The 15,738-nt window shown below is 33.5% G+C and overlaps 1 protein-coding gene across 1 annotated transcript in view; it reads right to left on the bottom strand.

The window, feature by feature from the left end:
- Positions 1-15,738, bottom strand: part of Sema3a (semaphorin 3A) — a 191,245-nt gene that overhangs the window by 42,467 nt on the left and 133,040 nt on the right. Inside the window, exons 7-9 of the mRNA XM_026384968.2 lie at positions 3,070-3,212; positions 925-1,039; positions 764-833 (exon numbers count right to left, since the gene is read on the bottom strand). Coding sequence (XP_026240753.2) covers positions 764-833; positions 925-1,039; positions 3,070-3,212 — 328 coding nt within the window. The remainder of the gene's footprint in view (positions 1-763; positions 834-924; positions 1,040-3,069; positions 3,213-15,738) is intronic.

Genomic DNA, 15,738 nt, shown 5'->3' on the forward strand with positions numbered 1-15,738 from the left:
AACTGAAGTTTTATTAATGCTTTTTAAAAGTACACAAGAGCAATTTAGTAGTTTCATTTGTTCAGTTTTTCCTAAACCTATAAATTCTTGCTTTAATTCCAGAGTTATACAGAAAAATATAGTGAAGACTAGACAGGTGGAGAAGAGGGTAACCAAAGGACCATGGATGCATTGGCATTTCTAGATGCGTTTTCCTCTCAGATTTTCATGCCAACCATCTGATCAGAGAAATGACTCTCATCTCAGTGGAATTGCTGGTACCAAAGAATATCTGAGCTTTTCTTTTACCTAATTTATTTAGCAATTGATTAAAGAGACTAAGACAGAGATTTTAAGTATATACTAATTTATAAATATATAAGTACTAAATTAAGCTATATGTATACATATAATTCATAAGTTATAAATTAAGTTTCCTTACCCTAAGTTTATATTGCTCCAAATACTTTCATAAACTCAGATATCATTTTGATAATAGTCTAGACTTCATTCAAATGTTTAAACTCAAAGATGAACCTTGGATACAACACAAACTTTTCAAACTGTTTTACCATTCTATTTACTATGATGATATTCTTTACTAAAACTCGATTTTAAAAACAATTACTTTGGTCATAACTTATTTAAGCTACTTAAGAATGTAGCTCAAAAGATTAAAGCAACATGGTTCTTTGAAAAATTATATTTTCAATAGTTAAAGACACTCAAAAAAAATGAAAGGACAAGAGGTTTCTTGCATAAAATGGAAATAAAAGTTATTTACCTGGATGTTGTAAACACTCCATATACAATTGGGTTTTTAGGATCTTTAGAGTTCATTAGGAATACATCCTCTGTTTGAAAACAAAATTGGGGAAAGTTGCATTTTTTACAGTTATGGAAAAGACTGAACAAATGTCCTCTGCGTGAACACCAACCACTTACGCAGTTCATCAAAATGGGTGTCTATGCCATTTGGGCCTGGCACTGAGCAAATCAGCCGAGCTTTAAGGAATGTTGTCCATTTATTCACAAGACTTCTGTGTCCTCCAAAGTCATTCTAAAAGGAGAAATAGCCAGTTTTAGTTCCTGTGCATGCAAACATTAATTTGAAATATTTATTTTTTTGTATATTACGACCGATATAAAACTTCGTCATCTTTCTTAAAAAAAAAAACAGAAGAAAAAAAAAACAGTTCTTTATGCAACCAAGGGAGTTCTTAATTCGTCATTTTTCAAAATTTCCATAAGCATTGTAAATGACCAGACACAAGTAAATATCATTTTTTATTTTTTATTATATCACTGGTCAAATCATTGACTCAAATTTTATTCAAGGAACTTCTCACAATAAATGTCCAATGGTGATAGTAGAAAATAAAAATCTACTATATTCTTTAAAATTGTTAAGAAAGTGGATTATAAGCATTCTCACTACAAAGAATTCTTAATATGTGAGGAAATACACGTTAATTTGCTTGATTTATCTATCTACAATATGTACGTATTTTACAGCATCATATCTTACATGAAAAATACATTCTTTTTTTTTTTTTTTTTTTTGTACTGGAGATTGAACTCAGGGCCTGAGCCACATTCCCAGCTTTATTTTGTATTTTATATAGAGTCAGGGTCTCAATGATTTGCATAGTGCCTCCCTTTTGCTGAGACTGGCTTTGAACTAACAGTTCTCCTGTCCCAGTGTCCCGAGTCACTAGGATACATTCAATTTTTTTGAGATTACAAAACAATTAATCTTTAAAGTCACTTCACTTTTCCCATCCTGTTACCACTCGGCCATGGATGAACATTTATTTACTGTTGTGTTTGTTTTCTTTTACTGATGTCTCTTGCTCCTAATTACTGTGTGTATGTTTTTTTTTTTTTTGTTATTTGTTTGTTTGTTTTTAATACTGGTTTACAGCTAATACTTGGTATACAACCGGCACACAGTGAATATTTACTGAATGAATGATAAATCCATGCCTCATAATCTATACTGAAAATATATTCCCCAATAAAAGAAGCTAGCATCAACTACTTTCAAAGCTTTAGGTATTGAAAGAATTTATACTTTACAAATAACACACTGAGAAAATATTTGCATAAACTTTAATCAAGGAAACTCATTCCTGAGAAAATATTTTGAAAGTGTACTCTCACTGTAAATAAAACCTAAATGTAGCAATAAATTCTATTACAATGTTATATATTAACTATAGTCTTTTAAAAGAATATTTATGTGCATACGTTGAATAAACATATAGGTTTCTTCTAAAATAGTGCATTGATTTAACTTTTGTTTATATGATTTTCTTAACTATATTTTTTAACCCTTGTAATAATACTTTAAAAATGATCTATATTTTGTGGAGAAATGAGTCTCATATATAATATCTTGTTTATACATTCCCAGAGAGTTAAAAACTTTCAATTTTCTTGTAATTGAACATTCCAGAGACAAAGAATTAGATTATTTTGGGATAAAAAAGAGACCACAAAAATATTTCAAATGTTTTGTTATTTTTCCTTAAAAAAGGAAGAATTCAATTTGAAAATTCCTTGGATCTGTTTTTGTGATTTTCTTTTTGAAAGATGCTTTAATATGTGCTAACTTTTTTTTCACATTTTTTTCACCCTATACACCTTAGAGGAAAAGTATAGTACTGTTATCATGTCTTCTAATTGCTGGTACTAATTAACTCATTAGCATTCAGTGAGCAATTTTATTCTATATATCTAACTTTTTAATGTAATATGAAAATACCAAATTTCTCCTAGATATAATTTATATCTCTATATCTATGAAAATATTTTACATCTTCAGAACTTCAAACCAAGATCATTTAATCTAATTGTGAAATAATGCCAGTTACCTCACAATCTTTATTTGCATATTTGTGATTGTGAAGAGTTACTCAAAAGCAACTAGAATGAATTTGCAATCACTTTCTACCATTTCAATATTTCTTGTACTGAGACACATTTTAGTGACATTTTTCCATTGAATTTGCAATGAAAATGATGAGAAATAAAAAGAAATAAAACATGAGTAGAACATCACAATTCTTCAGTTTTTCTTTACCTCACCTTGCATATCTGACCTATTCTAGCATGGGTAGCTTTTCCAGAATGTTCTCCATCTATTGCATTTTCACGGAAGAAAAAATATACTTTGTCATCTTCAGGGTTGTCACTCTCTGGGATGAGGTGAGCACTGATGAACCTTGGATCTGAGAGACAAATTACAGCAGATGTATTAATTCACAGTTTAATAAGAATATGATTAAGTCCATTTCAGTGTCTCTTAAACCCTTTTTTATATAGTTCAAGAAATTAATATTTCCTTAGCTCAATTTTCAGTGCATGAGAACTGTTCTTTATGCTTTCCAAAGTATATTACAAATCACATCATATTTCCAGAAAATTTAAATTCATTTTGTTCAGGTTAGAAGTAGATATACAAATCATCCATGTGACCATATGCAATGCAAATGAATTACTGGATATTCAAATACTTTGCAGATTTTAAGTGGTATTACCATTTCTAGTCTCCCTTTCAGGCAGAAAATAACTATTAATTGGTGTGTTCCTGATTCCAGCAAAGCATGGGTGGGAAGAGAAAGGTGAGTTCTATACAATAAATGACAATGTCATTATAATAGATACTCAGGCCCAAAACCTTGGCTTCACTCTTGCGTCTTCTCTTGCTCTCCTGTATTCTATCACTATTATTCTCATTTATAACAATTTTTGACCATCCTTTTCTGAATCATTATTGTCAATCTTGTTTAAAATAGATTTCTAACTAATGTCTCTTTCTATCTTACCAACCAACCTCCATGTCTTTCTCCATATGACAGCCAATGATACTCTGACAGGTCACTTCCTTCCCCCAGCCTCCATTATCTTTCCAATTCACTTATAATAAAATGTAAACTCCTCCCAACGACAAGATTATACTCTTGTCCATGTTACCTGTCACACCTTTTCTCCTACTCCTCCTTCCTATGTACTCCTATAGAGCAATATCCCCTTCCTGGTCCTCAAACTTATTAAGAAAGGACTCCTTCAGTCTTGCCCCAGAGTCAGCTTCCCTGTGTAACCCTTTGCCCCCATACACCAGGGCTGGATTCTTATTTTTACTCAGGTCTTTGTTAAAATGTTACATTAAATGACTTTATTGACTACTCCATCAAAAGCAATGAAATCCTTGCTCCTGGTCATTCTCTATTTTTTTTCTTGCATGATGTTTTTCCCCTAACACTGTTCAACATCTGATGCAATCTCTCTTTCTCTCCATTCATCTATCAAATCCTCATTTGTTAGTTGCATATCGCCCTTACCATCTCAATGGAATAAAAATTCTGAGTGCAAGACTTGGCATATTTTGACAAGGTGTTTAAATGCAGAGTTTAAACACAGTGAGAAGTCAATAAATATCTGTGCAAGGATGAAAGAGAAGAGGAAAAGAGAAAGAAGGAGAAGAAGCAGAAGAAAGGGAAAAGGAAAAAAAAGAAGGGGAAGAAGAAAAAAATAGCAACAACTACAACATAAAAACATATGTCTGATTATACTAGTGAGAACATACATCCGTAATGTTCAGAACCCCACTTCAAAAAATACTTTGTAAATAACTGGGTTGATATGGTTGTGGCTCAGACAGACTATATAAAAATATGAAATGGTTTCAAGACTTTACCATGTAATGTGCTAAAAAGCTGAAAGCACTTAGGACATTGCAGACATTTAAATTCATACAATAATCTACCTTTACTCCATGGTGTATTACATTATTAAGGTAACAATGAAATATATACACACACGGGTCAGCACCATTCTTAAGAGACCAGGAAAGAGATCAGAATCCCTAAACTAGCTTTACCCATGTACAGTCAAGATATTCAATCCTGATCTTCACCTGCGAATAATCATCTCTATCATGTGTTCTATGCTTATAACCTCCTTTTAATGTTTTCTCTGGGACAATGCACTGAATATATTTCACAGGGCTAAATTTCACTCCTTTTCAGGAAAATTATTCAGACTCTGTAAGTAATATAAAACATATGAAAGATTACCTATTCATATTGAAAGTTCAGAGGGCCAGTGAACAAGAATAACCAAATAATGATTTTAAAGTAGAATCAGTACCAGAAATTTTAAAGATGCATAAAACAAAGCTTGATTCTTAATAATTACTCTGAAGCATAGTTTTTTAAAAATGTAGACTTGTTCATATATATACATACATTTATGTATACATATTTGTCTCATATGAAATGGCAAGAAGAATAATTAAGAGACATAGTAGGGATCCGAGACAAAAAACAAAGAATTAGTACTGCATTGATGAAGTTAATCTCCTAGAAATGCATATGTGCGTGTGTACACATCTTATACATTTGTGCATACAAGTGCATGGACATGCGTAATGCAAAAGTGTCTGTACACATTTCCACCATAAACCTATTCATGCAAGAACTCAGCTCAGTCACATCACATTTGTGAACTTGGGAAAGCCTCTTCCCTCTCAGATGGCTGACTTCAAAATGGTTTTATTTCAAATTGGGTTCTACTAACCCTGTCTGTCATAAATAGTTCATATAAAATCAAATATTTTAAAATTAAGTTATATAAAACAACTGTGTAAAATGTTAACAGATGTATTATTTTCATTGTGATGATACTGAAAGAAGCCTCCATCTTATTTTAAACTTTGGAATCTCATTACAATGCAGCTATAGACTGAGAAATCATACATTCTTCAACTACTACTGGAGCAATGGAGAAGAAAGGTGTTCTAAGGTGACCTCCCAAATTGGGGTAGTTGTTCATGCAAGTACTTAAATAAAAGAGAATTCCAAGTAATTAAATCCAACTACCTTTGATTAGATGGCAAATGTGCACAAGACGCTGTACAGAAAATAAATGAAAAATATACATATTCCTGATTCTCAGGAATGTACAATCTAACAAAAGTAATGTTAGAAACAAAAAACGGACAACAAAGAAAGCAACATACTACATGTATATTTTTATAACTTGATGTTTGGGCATTGGAGAAGGTAACCAAGCATCTTTTTGTCTCAAATATTTGTATGGTAATTATTATCTTCCAAGAGTAAGCTGTAGTGAGAAATATTCCAAGCAAGTTATCAGGCACATTCATTGTTGAAGAGCCTTCAATCCTAACCTTCCTTCATATCTGATCCTATAGGCAAAGAGGTTTTATCAAGAGTCCCACACCTAGGATTGGCTAGAGCCAAAAATAAAATTATATATGAAAAATGAGAACCAAATTTTTAATATGGAATAATGCCACAGTCCAACTGCAGCAAAATAACCGGGGGGTGACGAACAACTTGTGTACATTGATACAGCAGGAGTGGGAGCCGTTTATTGTAGGACAGGAGCGGTATTTATACATTCCACACAGCTTATCCTAATTAACATAAACTAGATACAGCAGTCAACCTATAAGGAATCTCCACACTTAATGGCTCGCTGGCGTTACTTCACAAACCACTCCCTCTGGCATTTTGCCAGGCGCCATCTTGACTTGTTTACAGACCCTAACATTTCTCTGGCAAAATGCCAGGTGCCATCCTGACTTGTTTACAGACTCTAACAGAATAATAGATTATTAGAAAGAAAACACTGTCAATTTAGGAATTTGGGTTATATCGTAGATTTGGAAAAACATGCATTCCCATTTCAAAATAAAGACTCTATTTTAGTACATCTCCTAAGAACTTTAAAAGAGCCATTCATTTTCTAATATTTTCAATTTAGAAAATCTCCTTTTTAGTCAGAAACCTCTAATCACTACTCATTTTCCATTTCTTCAGTCTTACACATTCTGCCTTTCCTTTCCTTCTTACGGTTTGTCTTCTCATATGCTATCCATTTAGCCAGTTTCCTCACTGGTCAATCCCTTCTTCATTCAATCTGAACATTCTATCAGTCATTTCAAATGTCCTCACTAAGATCCCAACTCTTGGACTCCTGAAGTTGCCCTGTACTTGTTTTATAAAACCCTAGAACTTTTCTTCCCTGCTTTATTCCTCTTCCTAAGCAAGGACAAGAAAAACAATATAATTATACTAAATGGATTTGCTATAAAATCAAACTATTTTTCCTAAACTAAACAAGAACTCATATTGCTAAACAAATAACTATGTGCTTTTAGTGCCTCAATATAGATTAATTATCAGCGACTGTTTAAAAGAATACTGATTTTCTTTAAATCTTATAATGTATCATCCCTTATTTTACTCTCTAAAAATGGCCTTGTTTGTTGGAGTGATAAGAAGGCCATATAGTTAGTACAAATTTCTCTTTTCTTCCTTTTCTATGTTTTCTATAGAAGAATGTTCTCCTCCTTTCTAAGACCCACATCTATGTACTCTCAATCCAATATTTAAATAACTTTATTTTTCATGCGTTCACTTACCATTTATATTTTCACTAGTCAATGTTTGCTAAGTTCCTACTCCGTGCTCTAGATTGTGGAAAATTACAGGATAATATGGTGAAATGCTTTTTGTCCTAATAGTGATTACTGTCAGCAAAAAAAAATTCCAACAATTAAATACCAATTCTTATTTTGTTTGTTTGTTTTTTCATTTGTTTGTTTTGGTATTGGGGCTTGAACCCAAGGACACTTAACCACTGAGTCAAATCCCTAGCCCTTTTCTCTCTCTCTCTCTTTTTTTCTTTCTTTCTTTCTTTCTTTCTTTCTTTCTTTCTTTCTTTCTTTCTTTCTTTCTTCTTTCTCTCTCTCTTTCTCTTTCTTTCTTTCTTTCTTTCTTTTTTCTTTCTCTCTCTCTTTCTCTTTCTTTCTTCCTTTCTTTCTTTCTTTCTTTCTTCTTTCTTTCTTTCTTTCTTTCTTTCTTTCTTTCTTTCTTTTTTTTCTTTAATTTTGAGAGTTACTGAGGCTGGCTTTGAACTGGGATCCTCCTGCCTCAGCCTCCTGAGTCACTGGAATTACAGGCGTGCACCACCATGCCAAGCCCAATTCTTAACACGCAAAAAAAAAAATTGAAAATAATGAGTTTGAAAATAATGCAGTGGGAAATAGAAGGGGCAATTGATCTCGTCTTGAAGAAATCAGTGATTTTTTTTTCTTAGAAGATATGTCATATACTTCAAGACCTGTAGAATGACCCGGGTGCCTCAGGTAGAAGGAGCACATAAGCAAGATTCCAGAAATGTTCTAATGGCTCTGGAGGGAAACATTGAAGTATTTTAAACTTACTAATGACTTATCAGGGTACTATTTTAGGAGAATTACTTTGGATACTGCAGAGAAAAGAAAATTATAGTGAGGCAAGAATAAAGGCAGGAAGACCCATTTAAATGTTGTGAGAGAAACACAAATGAGAAATGATGTGTTAGGATCAGTGAACAGATAAAGGGACAGAGGCAGGGATCATTTGAGAGCAGAATTAATGAAGCATGTTTACCAACAGGCTGCTGAATGTATGGAGTACTAACAAAAACCATGGAAAATAAAGAAACTTCTGATCCAAACTATTTGTTGGAGAAGAGTCACTGAGACAGGGAACACCTGAGGAAGGGCAGGCAGATAGGAGAGTGGGAACTGAGTGAGCTCATTTCAGTATGTCCAACAGGAGAGCTCTGTGACACTGCCCCATAGATCATGGATAAGAAGAGCTCAGAACTAAACCTGAAGTCATTAAAATTGAGCTGATAGAGTGATTAGGAAGATAACAGATTAAAAGAAAAAGAGAGAGAGAGAGAGAATGGACCCTATGCCCCGAGAAAAGAGAAGAAATTAGCAAGTGGGGAGTTGCAGAAAGAAAGGGAAATAGGTATTTCCTGGATTTTCAGTCTTTCCCAATTTTTCAATGTCTTTATTCTGTAAAAGGAAAATACAAAGAAGTTCCCAGACACATTGCAGTTTCTTGTATTCACTAAACCACAGAACAGTGGGACAGGCCCCACGTTCCACATGCTCTCTGTGTCTTTACTACTTAGCCTTTTGCATCATTCACTACTATTTCACTGACAAGCAAGAGAAGCTTTCAAATCATCCTCCTTAGTTGTCTTCAGCAATCAGCATAATAAGATATTCAGGTCTTCCTGAAATTTTCATTGCTTTTCTGACTTTGTGTGGCTTTCATGATTCTGAACTTAAACTTTCTCAATTTCTCTTTGGGTACTTGTTTTTTCTTCCCAATCCTATAAAAGAAACCATTTCCTAGTGTTCCTTCCATTATTTCTGTATTCTTAATTTTCCTATATTTTTATTTCTCTGTGAGAATTTGTTCACTCCCACAGCCTCACTTATGGTGAAATAACCTTCTTGTTCTTCCTGTATCTCGTTCTACGTTTCAAAATTATGGTTTAAATTCTTTTCCTAGATAATTCACTGCAACTTAAATTCATTATGCCTTAGTAAGGAACGCATCAACTTTTCTTTCAAACCCACTTTTCCTACCTTTCTCATTTTGATTAATGCCATCATTAAGGCCTATATGTAAATTGTTATTTTACCTTAAACTCTCTCCTTCTTCTGTAGTCCATTTTGCACTCTAAGTTTATCAAACTTTTTTCTGTTATTGTTTTCATAGCTTTTTTTCTCTTTTTGACAGCATAATTCATGTTATTATTATTATACATAACTATTTTTAGAATAATCTAACTGGTCTTCAACATGTATCATGTATCATGTATAAGCCATTTATACATTCCTATAGAAATATATGCATTTATAGCATGCATTTTCCAGAACAGATTTCAGGTGTCATAGATATGACAAAGTAGTATAAATTAGCTGAGGCAAGCAAAGAAGACAAGAAGATTGATGTTACTCTGAGCCTGTAATAAGGCTGAAAGTACATATCACATTGATCAATGCATGTACTTGAGCTGGGTCACAATTTTGGCTCCAAATATTCTAGCACAAGAGGGAAATGGAAAAGCTTGTCAGTTTCATTATTCACAGTCAGCCCCACAGAAAATAAACTAAGGGCAATGAGTGTCATCCACAAACTAACCCTGACATATCTTTCCAGTGGAACTGACTACAGTTTCCCTTCTTTAATCCTTCATTCTAGAATATACCTCCTCCACTATTTTCATAAGAATATTGTTTGAAAATTGAATAGAAGTTTCTGTTCCCATATTAAAAAGAAAGTTTCCAGTATTGAAAGAAAGCTTTCTTCTTCTTTGATAATATTCAATTCTTTTTAGTTTTTTCCTCATTTTCATACTTAACTTATGATAGCTACCTATCCTATACCTCTCCTCTCTCTTCAACATCTATATATAACAGTTTTCCCCCAAGCTTATTTTCATCTTTCCCACTGCAACACCCAAATATATAACTTTATCTTTTCTATCCTGGCATATTCAATCTGTTTTCCCTGCTTCCAGCCTCACCTTCCCCTAACCATGTTGTTCCGTCTATCGCCTTTCAGCATACAAATCATTCACCAGCACCTGTGCATACACTACAATTAGAATCTATTAAACTCTATTTTAATCACTTGTTTTTTTCCTGTCTTTTTGTTAGCTTACCTCACTATTTTTTCCTTCCAGTTTAAGCATAGTTTCAAAAACAGTATATAGTTCCAAAATAAATGAATCATTATATGAATGAATGAATGAATCTCCAGAAGTAAAATTCACAGTTTTTTCTTAAAGAAAGAATCACATTTTCTTGCTTTTTAAAGTATGGTTTATTACAGTTTTCTGGATAGGTCAAACTCCTCATAGATTAAAAAAGACTCAGGGTCCTGGTTAAAGAAATGCTTAGATGTTGCTTCTTTAAATTTAAAGTATTCCTAAAAGTTACAACACAACAGCAAGTCTTCAAAATGTTTTCTAAAAGTTCATGAATGTCCTTTGAAGCTAGAAGAAGCTTTTCTTTGATCTTATCCTTTTACATTATATAATTAATATGGTAAATTAATTTTCTCTTTGCAATTTTTCAAAATTAGATTTCATCAATAGGATTAAAATAACGGAAAACATGTCCATTTTATGTAGCTAAAAACAACACATATGTTGGAAGTCAGAGATTACCATTATCCTGAGAAACTACAAGCAATTCAATAACTTGTCATCAAAAACTCCCCATGGAAAAAGTTTACCAAAATTCATTCAGTTGACCTACTTTATTAATTCTCCATAGAAAGCTAAGAAAGTTCATGATGTTCACAAAGGAAGCTTTTCTATGCTCAGTTATTCCCTCAAATGGGAAGCAGAAATGAAAAATCCAAACCCACCAGTTAGATTTTTTTTTAATCTGTGTCCTATAAAGTACTGAAGAAGAAAATGCCTTTTCAGTCTCCACATATGAACTCTTTATTTTAATGTGGCCAAGTCCTTGAAAGTAACAGACCCAAATAAATAGATCTTTTAATAATGTAAACAGCTATAACACCCCTAGACCCCTTTCCACATGGAAATGTTCTCTGTAAAGTTTGCAAAATCCAAGATGATGATGGTTTAACAAAATCTGTGAGCTCACACAATTTGAAAAGATTTCTTTCAATGTGAAGCAGGAAGTTGATGATGTGTATTAAAAGCTGAACATCAAAAGAAAGAGGATAGATCCATTTAAACAAGATCAAAGCACTTTAATCTCGCCCGCATAAAAATGCAATGTAAACACTATGAAAGGTAAATAGAGTTAGAAAGGAGTCTCTCATCTGGATAACTTAAATGGTATGCCTTTGGGGAAGAGACTTTGTCTTTACAGACACTGGTACTTTTGCAATGCCCTAAGCTCATGGTGGAAGCTAAACAAATAATCCCATTTAATAATCTTGGTCCAATGCTATCATGTGAAGCATGGAATCTTTAGTCATGATAATGGCATTAAACACTGAGTAAATACACCATTCTTTTCTCTTCCCCTTTATCTCCTTTACCACCCCCTTGACATTCTTCTACACCTCATCCCACAGATGGCATTTCTTGCAAAATTCATGTTTGGCACCACCTGCCACTTGTAACAGTACCACTCTGTTGAAATATTTTTAGCAGCTGCAAATTAAACTGTCCTTCAGGTGCAATCTCACACTTAATGAAAATGACACCTTGGCACAGGACAGGAGGCTGCCTTTATGATTCACTTGGCAGCTCAAGCTTATTTAAATAATGAACACATTTTGCTGCTCTCAGCATTAGAATCAATCTGAATCTCTACTATAGCAAGAGCATTTGGCTGGACCTATTCCTTCCACCAATAAGCCCCTACAGGACAAGGATTAGAAACATTTTTTCTAAAAATGAATTAAAGTTATAGAATGATTAATTAAAGCTTTTGGAATATCTATAAATTTAAGTTAGGATAGGTATTGGTTTCTTAAGACATAAATTATACATAGGTCATTTGTAAAAGAGAATGGAATTAATGATTTAATCGCTCTTGCACAAGTGCCACAAAGTCTAGAGAGTTTCATATCATGCATCACTCTTGTAAAGCATGTTAGAGGCTCCAGAGCAGAGTAAGAGAAAATTAATTCTACTGCCAAAAAAATCAACCCCAAATTACCTATCTCTCTGAATCAATAGTGACACCATCCATGAGGTAAAAAGAAGGCTTTAGGATAGTACACAAAATAAAAATACACACTCTTATTTTCTTCCCACTTAAAAGGTGATTCCACTGACATTATGACTGGTGGTGTTAGAAAACCCTTGAAAAAACAACAAAGAGGCAAGCTGTCCCTTCACTGAGCATCTAAAAATTATTTTTGTGATAGAACGCAGAGAAAATGGATGAAAACAGGCTTCTCCCACTCACTAGATATGTAATGTCCAAAAAAATCAATTAATGTCAACTAACCTCAGTTTCCTTGTCTCTCGGCAAGTGCATATCTCTGAGAAGTGTTAGAAGAATTAGGAAATAATCTACATCTATTTCCAACATAGCATAGGCTTTCAAAATTACTACCATTATTATTTTATAACATTGTTCATAAAACTTGGTGAAACAGCCTACAAAGTATATATGTTTAAAAGTTAATGGTAACATAAACTTTTACTGCTAGTGAAAGCAAGTTGAATCAGATGCCTGCTGATAAGGAAGTTGCAAACCTGTTAAAGACAACGGAGGAAAACAAAGACTAATTGTAAATTATGAAAATGTCAAAATGCTATTTAGAACCCAATATCAAGGCCTCGGGCTTCAAAATACTTACAAAGTAACTGTCTGGGAAATTGATAACAGGGAAAAATCATCACCAGATGAGGGCCAGCATACCAGGATGGCAGCCACAGGGATGGATTCTTCCCTTTCAGCTCTGCCATAACACAAGGGAAAACAAAAGCCCCAAAGAATCAATAGACCATGAATGAGAACTTCCAGCACATTAAGAATGCAAGGAATGTAGTATAAGGTCATCTCACATTCGCAGCCAACAGCTTAAGCAGAGTAGACATATCATTTTTGGCTGTGGAATAGAAAAACCTCTGGCTGCCAGGGAATAGGCCTGGAAAAACTTTTGATGTTTAGCTAGCTGGGAAACTGTGAACAGTCCTTGGAACAGTTTAACCCCGAGAAAGGTTCAAGAGGAATCACATCAAGATGGAGAAAAGGGCTGATTAAAATAGAAGATAAATACAAAAGGTAAATGAAATTAAGAGCTACCGTTCATTGTGCCACTTTGTTTTGCTTTATATGCATTATTCTAATCCACACCCAATCTGAAAGAAACTCTTAGATTAAGATGCAGAGAATGCTCAAAGCACAAACTAGTAACTGGAAGAGCCAGGACAAGAGCAAAGATTGAGTTCTTTCTAGTACTTAAGTTGTGTCAAGTGTCTGCAAACCTGGTTTTACAGTGTCTCTAAGTTGCATGTACTTATACACTATTTGTTTATTTGGTGTATGAGATTAATGAAGAAATTTGATCTTAACATTAATAAAAAATTAGCGGAAAAGTTTACTGCTTACTACCCACGTAAAATAAGGCTATTTGAATCAAATGGTCATATCCAAAGCAAAAGTCCACAACATTCCTCAACTGAAGGCAGATTATTAAAGAGGAAGTAAAAAAGCCTTTGGGATCTTGGACTCATGAGCATAAACATATGAAGTTATCACAAACATAACTAGGCAGTGCAATGCCTTCAACTCTCAAGGTCAAATCAAATGAATTGCCTTATTTCTCTGATGGACCCTGTCATTGACAGAAAACAGTTTTCCACTTTCATCTTTCCAGTTTTATCCCCCATATCTCAGAATTGATGACAATTCTTACCAACTCTTTTCTGATATGACTATTTTTTCCTTAATTCTTTTGTCTTATTTATAAGCTCTTCTTTTTACTAAAGTATTGATCTTTTCTCTCCAAGACCACAACTTCAAGTTGTTCTTCTTCCCTATCAACACTTCACAATGTCCACAGTGTGTATTTCTAAATATAGACTTAGTTATTTGATGGTTTTCCATTGGCTGTGCATTTCAATTCAGACTCCTTCAAGATCTCTACTCCCTGGACTCAATATATAATTCTAGGCTTATATCCTTTTGAACTTGCCCCTGAACCCCTTGTCTCATTACTCTGGATTCCCTAAATTTTCATTTTAAAATATTTATGTAAACCCCTCTACCAAGATCCTTATCAATAATCTTGCCAAAATACTTCCTTTAAATTCTTTACGAGGAAATTCTTCTGCATTTCAATAATATTTCATTTCAATTGAGTCACACCTGCTGGACTAAATTATCCCTTACAATGACTCACATCTGTGCTTCTTAAGTTCTTGGAGTCAGGGCATACCATTCCTCTTTGAATCTTCTCTAGAATTTAGGATATTTAAAGATACTTGCTAACTTGAACTCAGAGGAGACTATTTTATACAATTGGTTTCCAATTTGTGAACTGCCTTCACTGAGATGATAATGTAACCGCATGGCCATAGAGGAACTGTTAGAGTATCCAGGTTAGTTCCATCACTTACTAACTGTGGAACTGGGAAGGTGTCACTTGGTATCTTTGTCTCAAGGTCTCATCCTAAAGTGAATATGTGGATATGTCTCATCAAATGACCTCATAGATTTCACACAAATGGACTTACAATGATATGTTATTGTGAAACATGAAGCATTCTTAACTAACATACTTCTTTTTCATTATTCAACCATGTGCTTTTCATCAGAAATGATTTTGGAAGAGTATCAGTGAAGTCAACACAAACAAGCATCCTTTTTTAAAACAGAAGTAGACGATTGACCTCAGGTGGCTATAATGGAAGAGAATATCAAAAAGACTCAGAAATTAGGAAAAGCAGCAGCAACATTGTTCTCTACCCTTAGACAAGACACAAGGATTAAAAGAATCAAAAAGAGGTTAAGTTTTACTCTTAATGCTGAGGCTTGAATAGCTGTTAGTCAGGCAAAAGTAGGTATGCTACAATACTTACAGGTGTTTCTCTGTATTCACTAGTTAACAAATTAGTTAACTGAAGTACATTCATGAATCACTATTCTTGCACTATTAAATTCTTTTTAATTACATTATGTATAAGAGCGATTGAATGGGTATGTATGACCACTATGAAGTAGTAAAATAATTTTGGGATTAAATACAATAATATAAGAAAGTTGAAAAATATGATACTCATTTGAAAAAATACTGTGTACTGATAGAATTGTTGCTTCTTCCCCTTTCCCATAGACTCTTTTGATTATTTTAATTCTGATCCATAATTTCCAAGTTATTTTATGACTAATCAAAAATTTTGACTGATGTTTGACCATGTCTGTGATGCAGT

The sequence above is a fragment of the Urocitellus parryii genome, chromosome 3 (genome assembly GCF_045843805.1).
Source record: "Urocitellus parryii isolate mUroPar1 chromosome 3, mUroPar1.hap1, whole genome shotgun sequence".
Classification (NCBI taxonomy): Eukaryota; Metazoa; Chordata; class Mammalia; order Rodentia; family Sciuridae; genus Urocitellus; species Urocitellus parryii.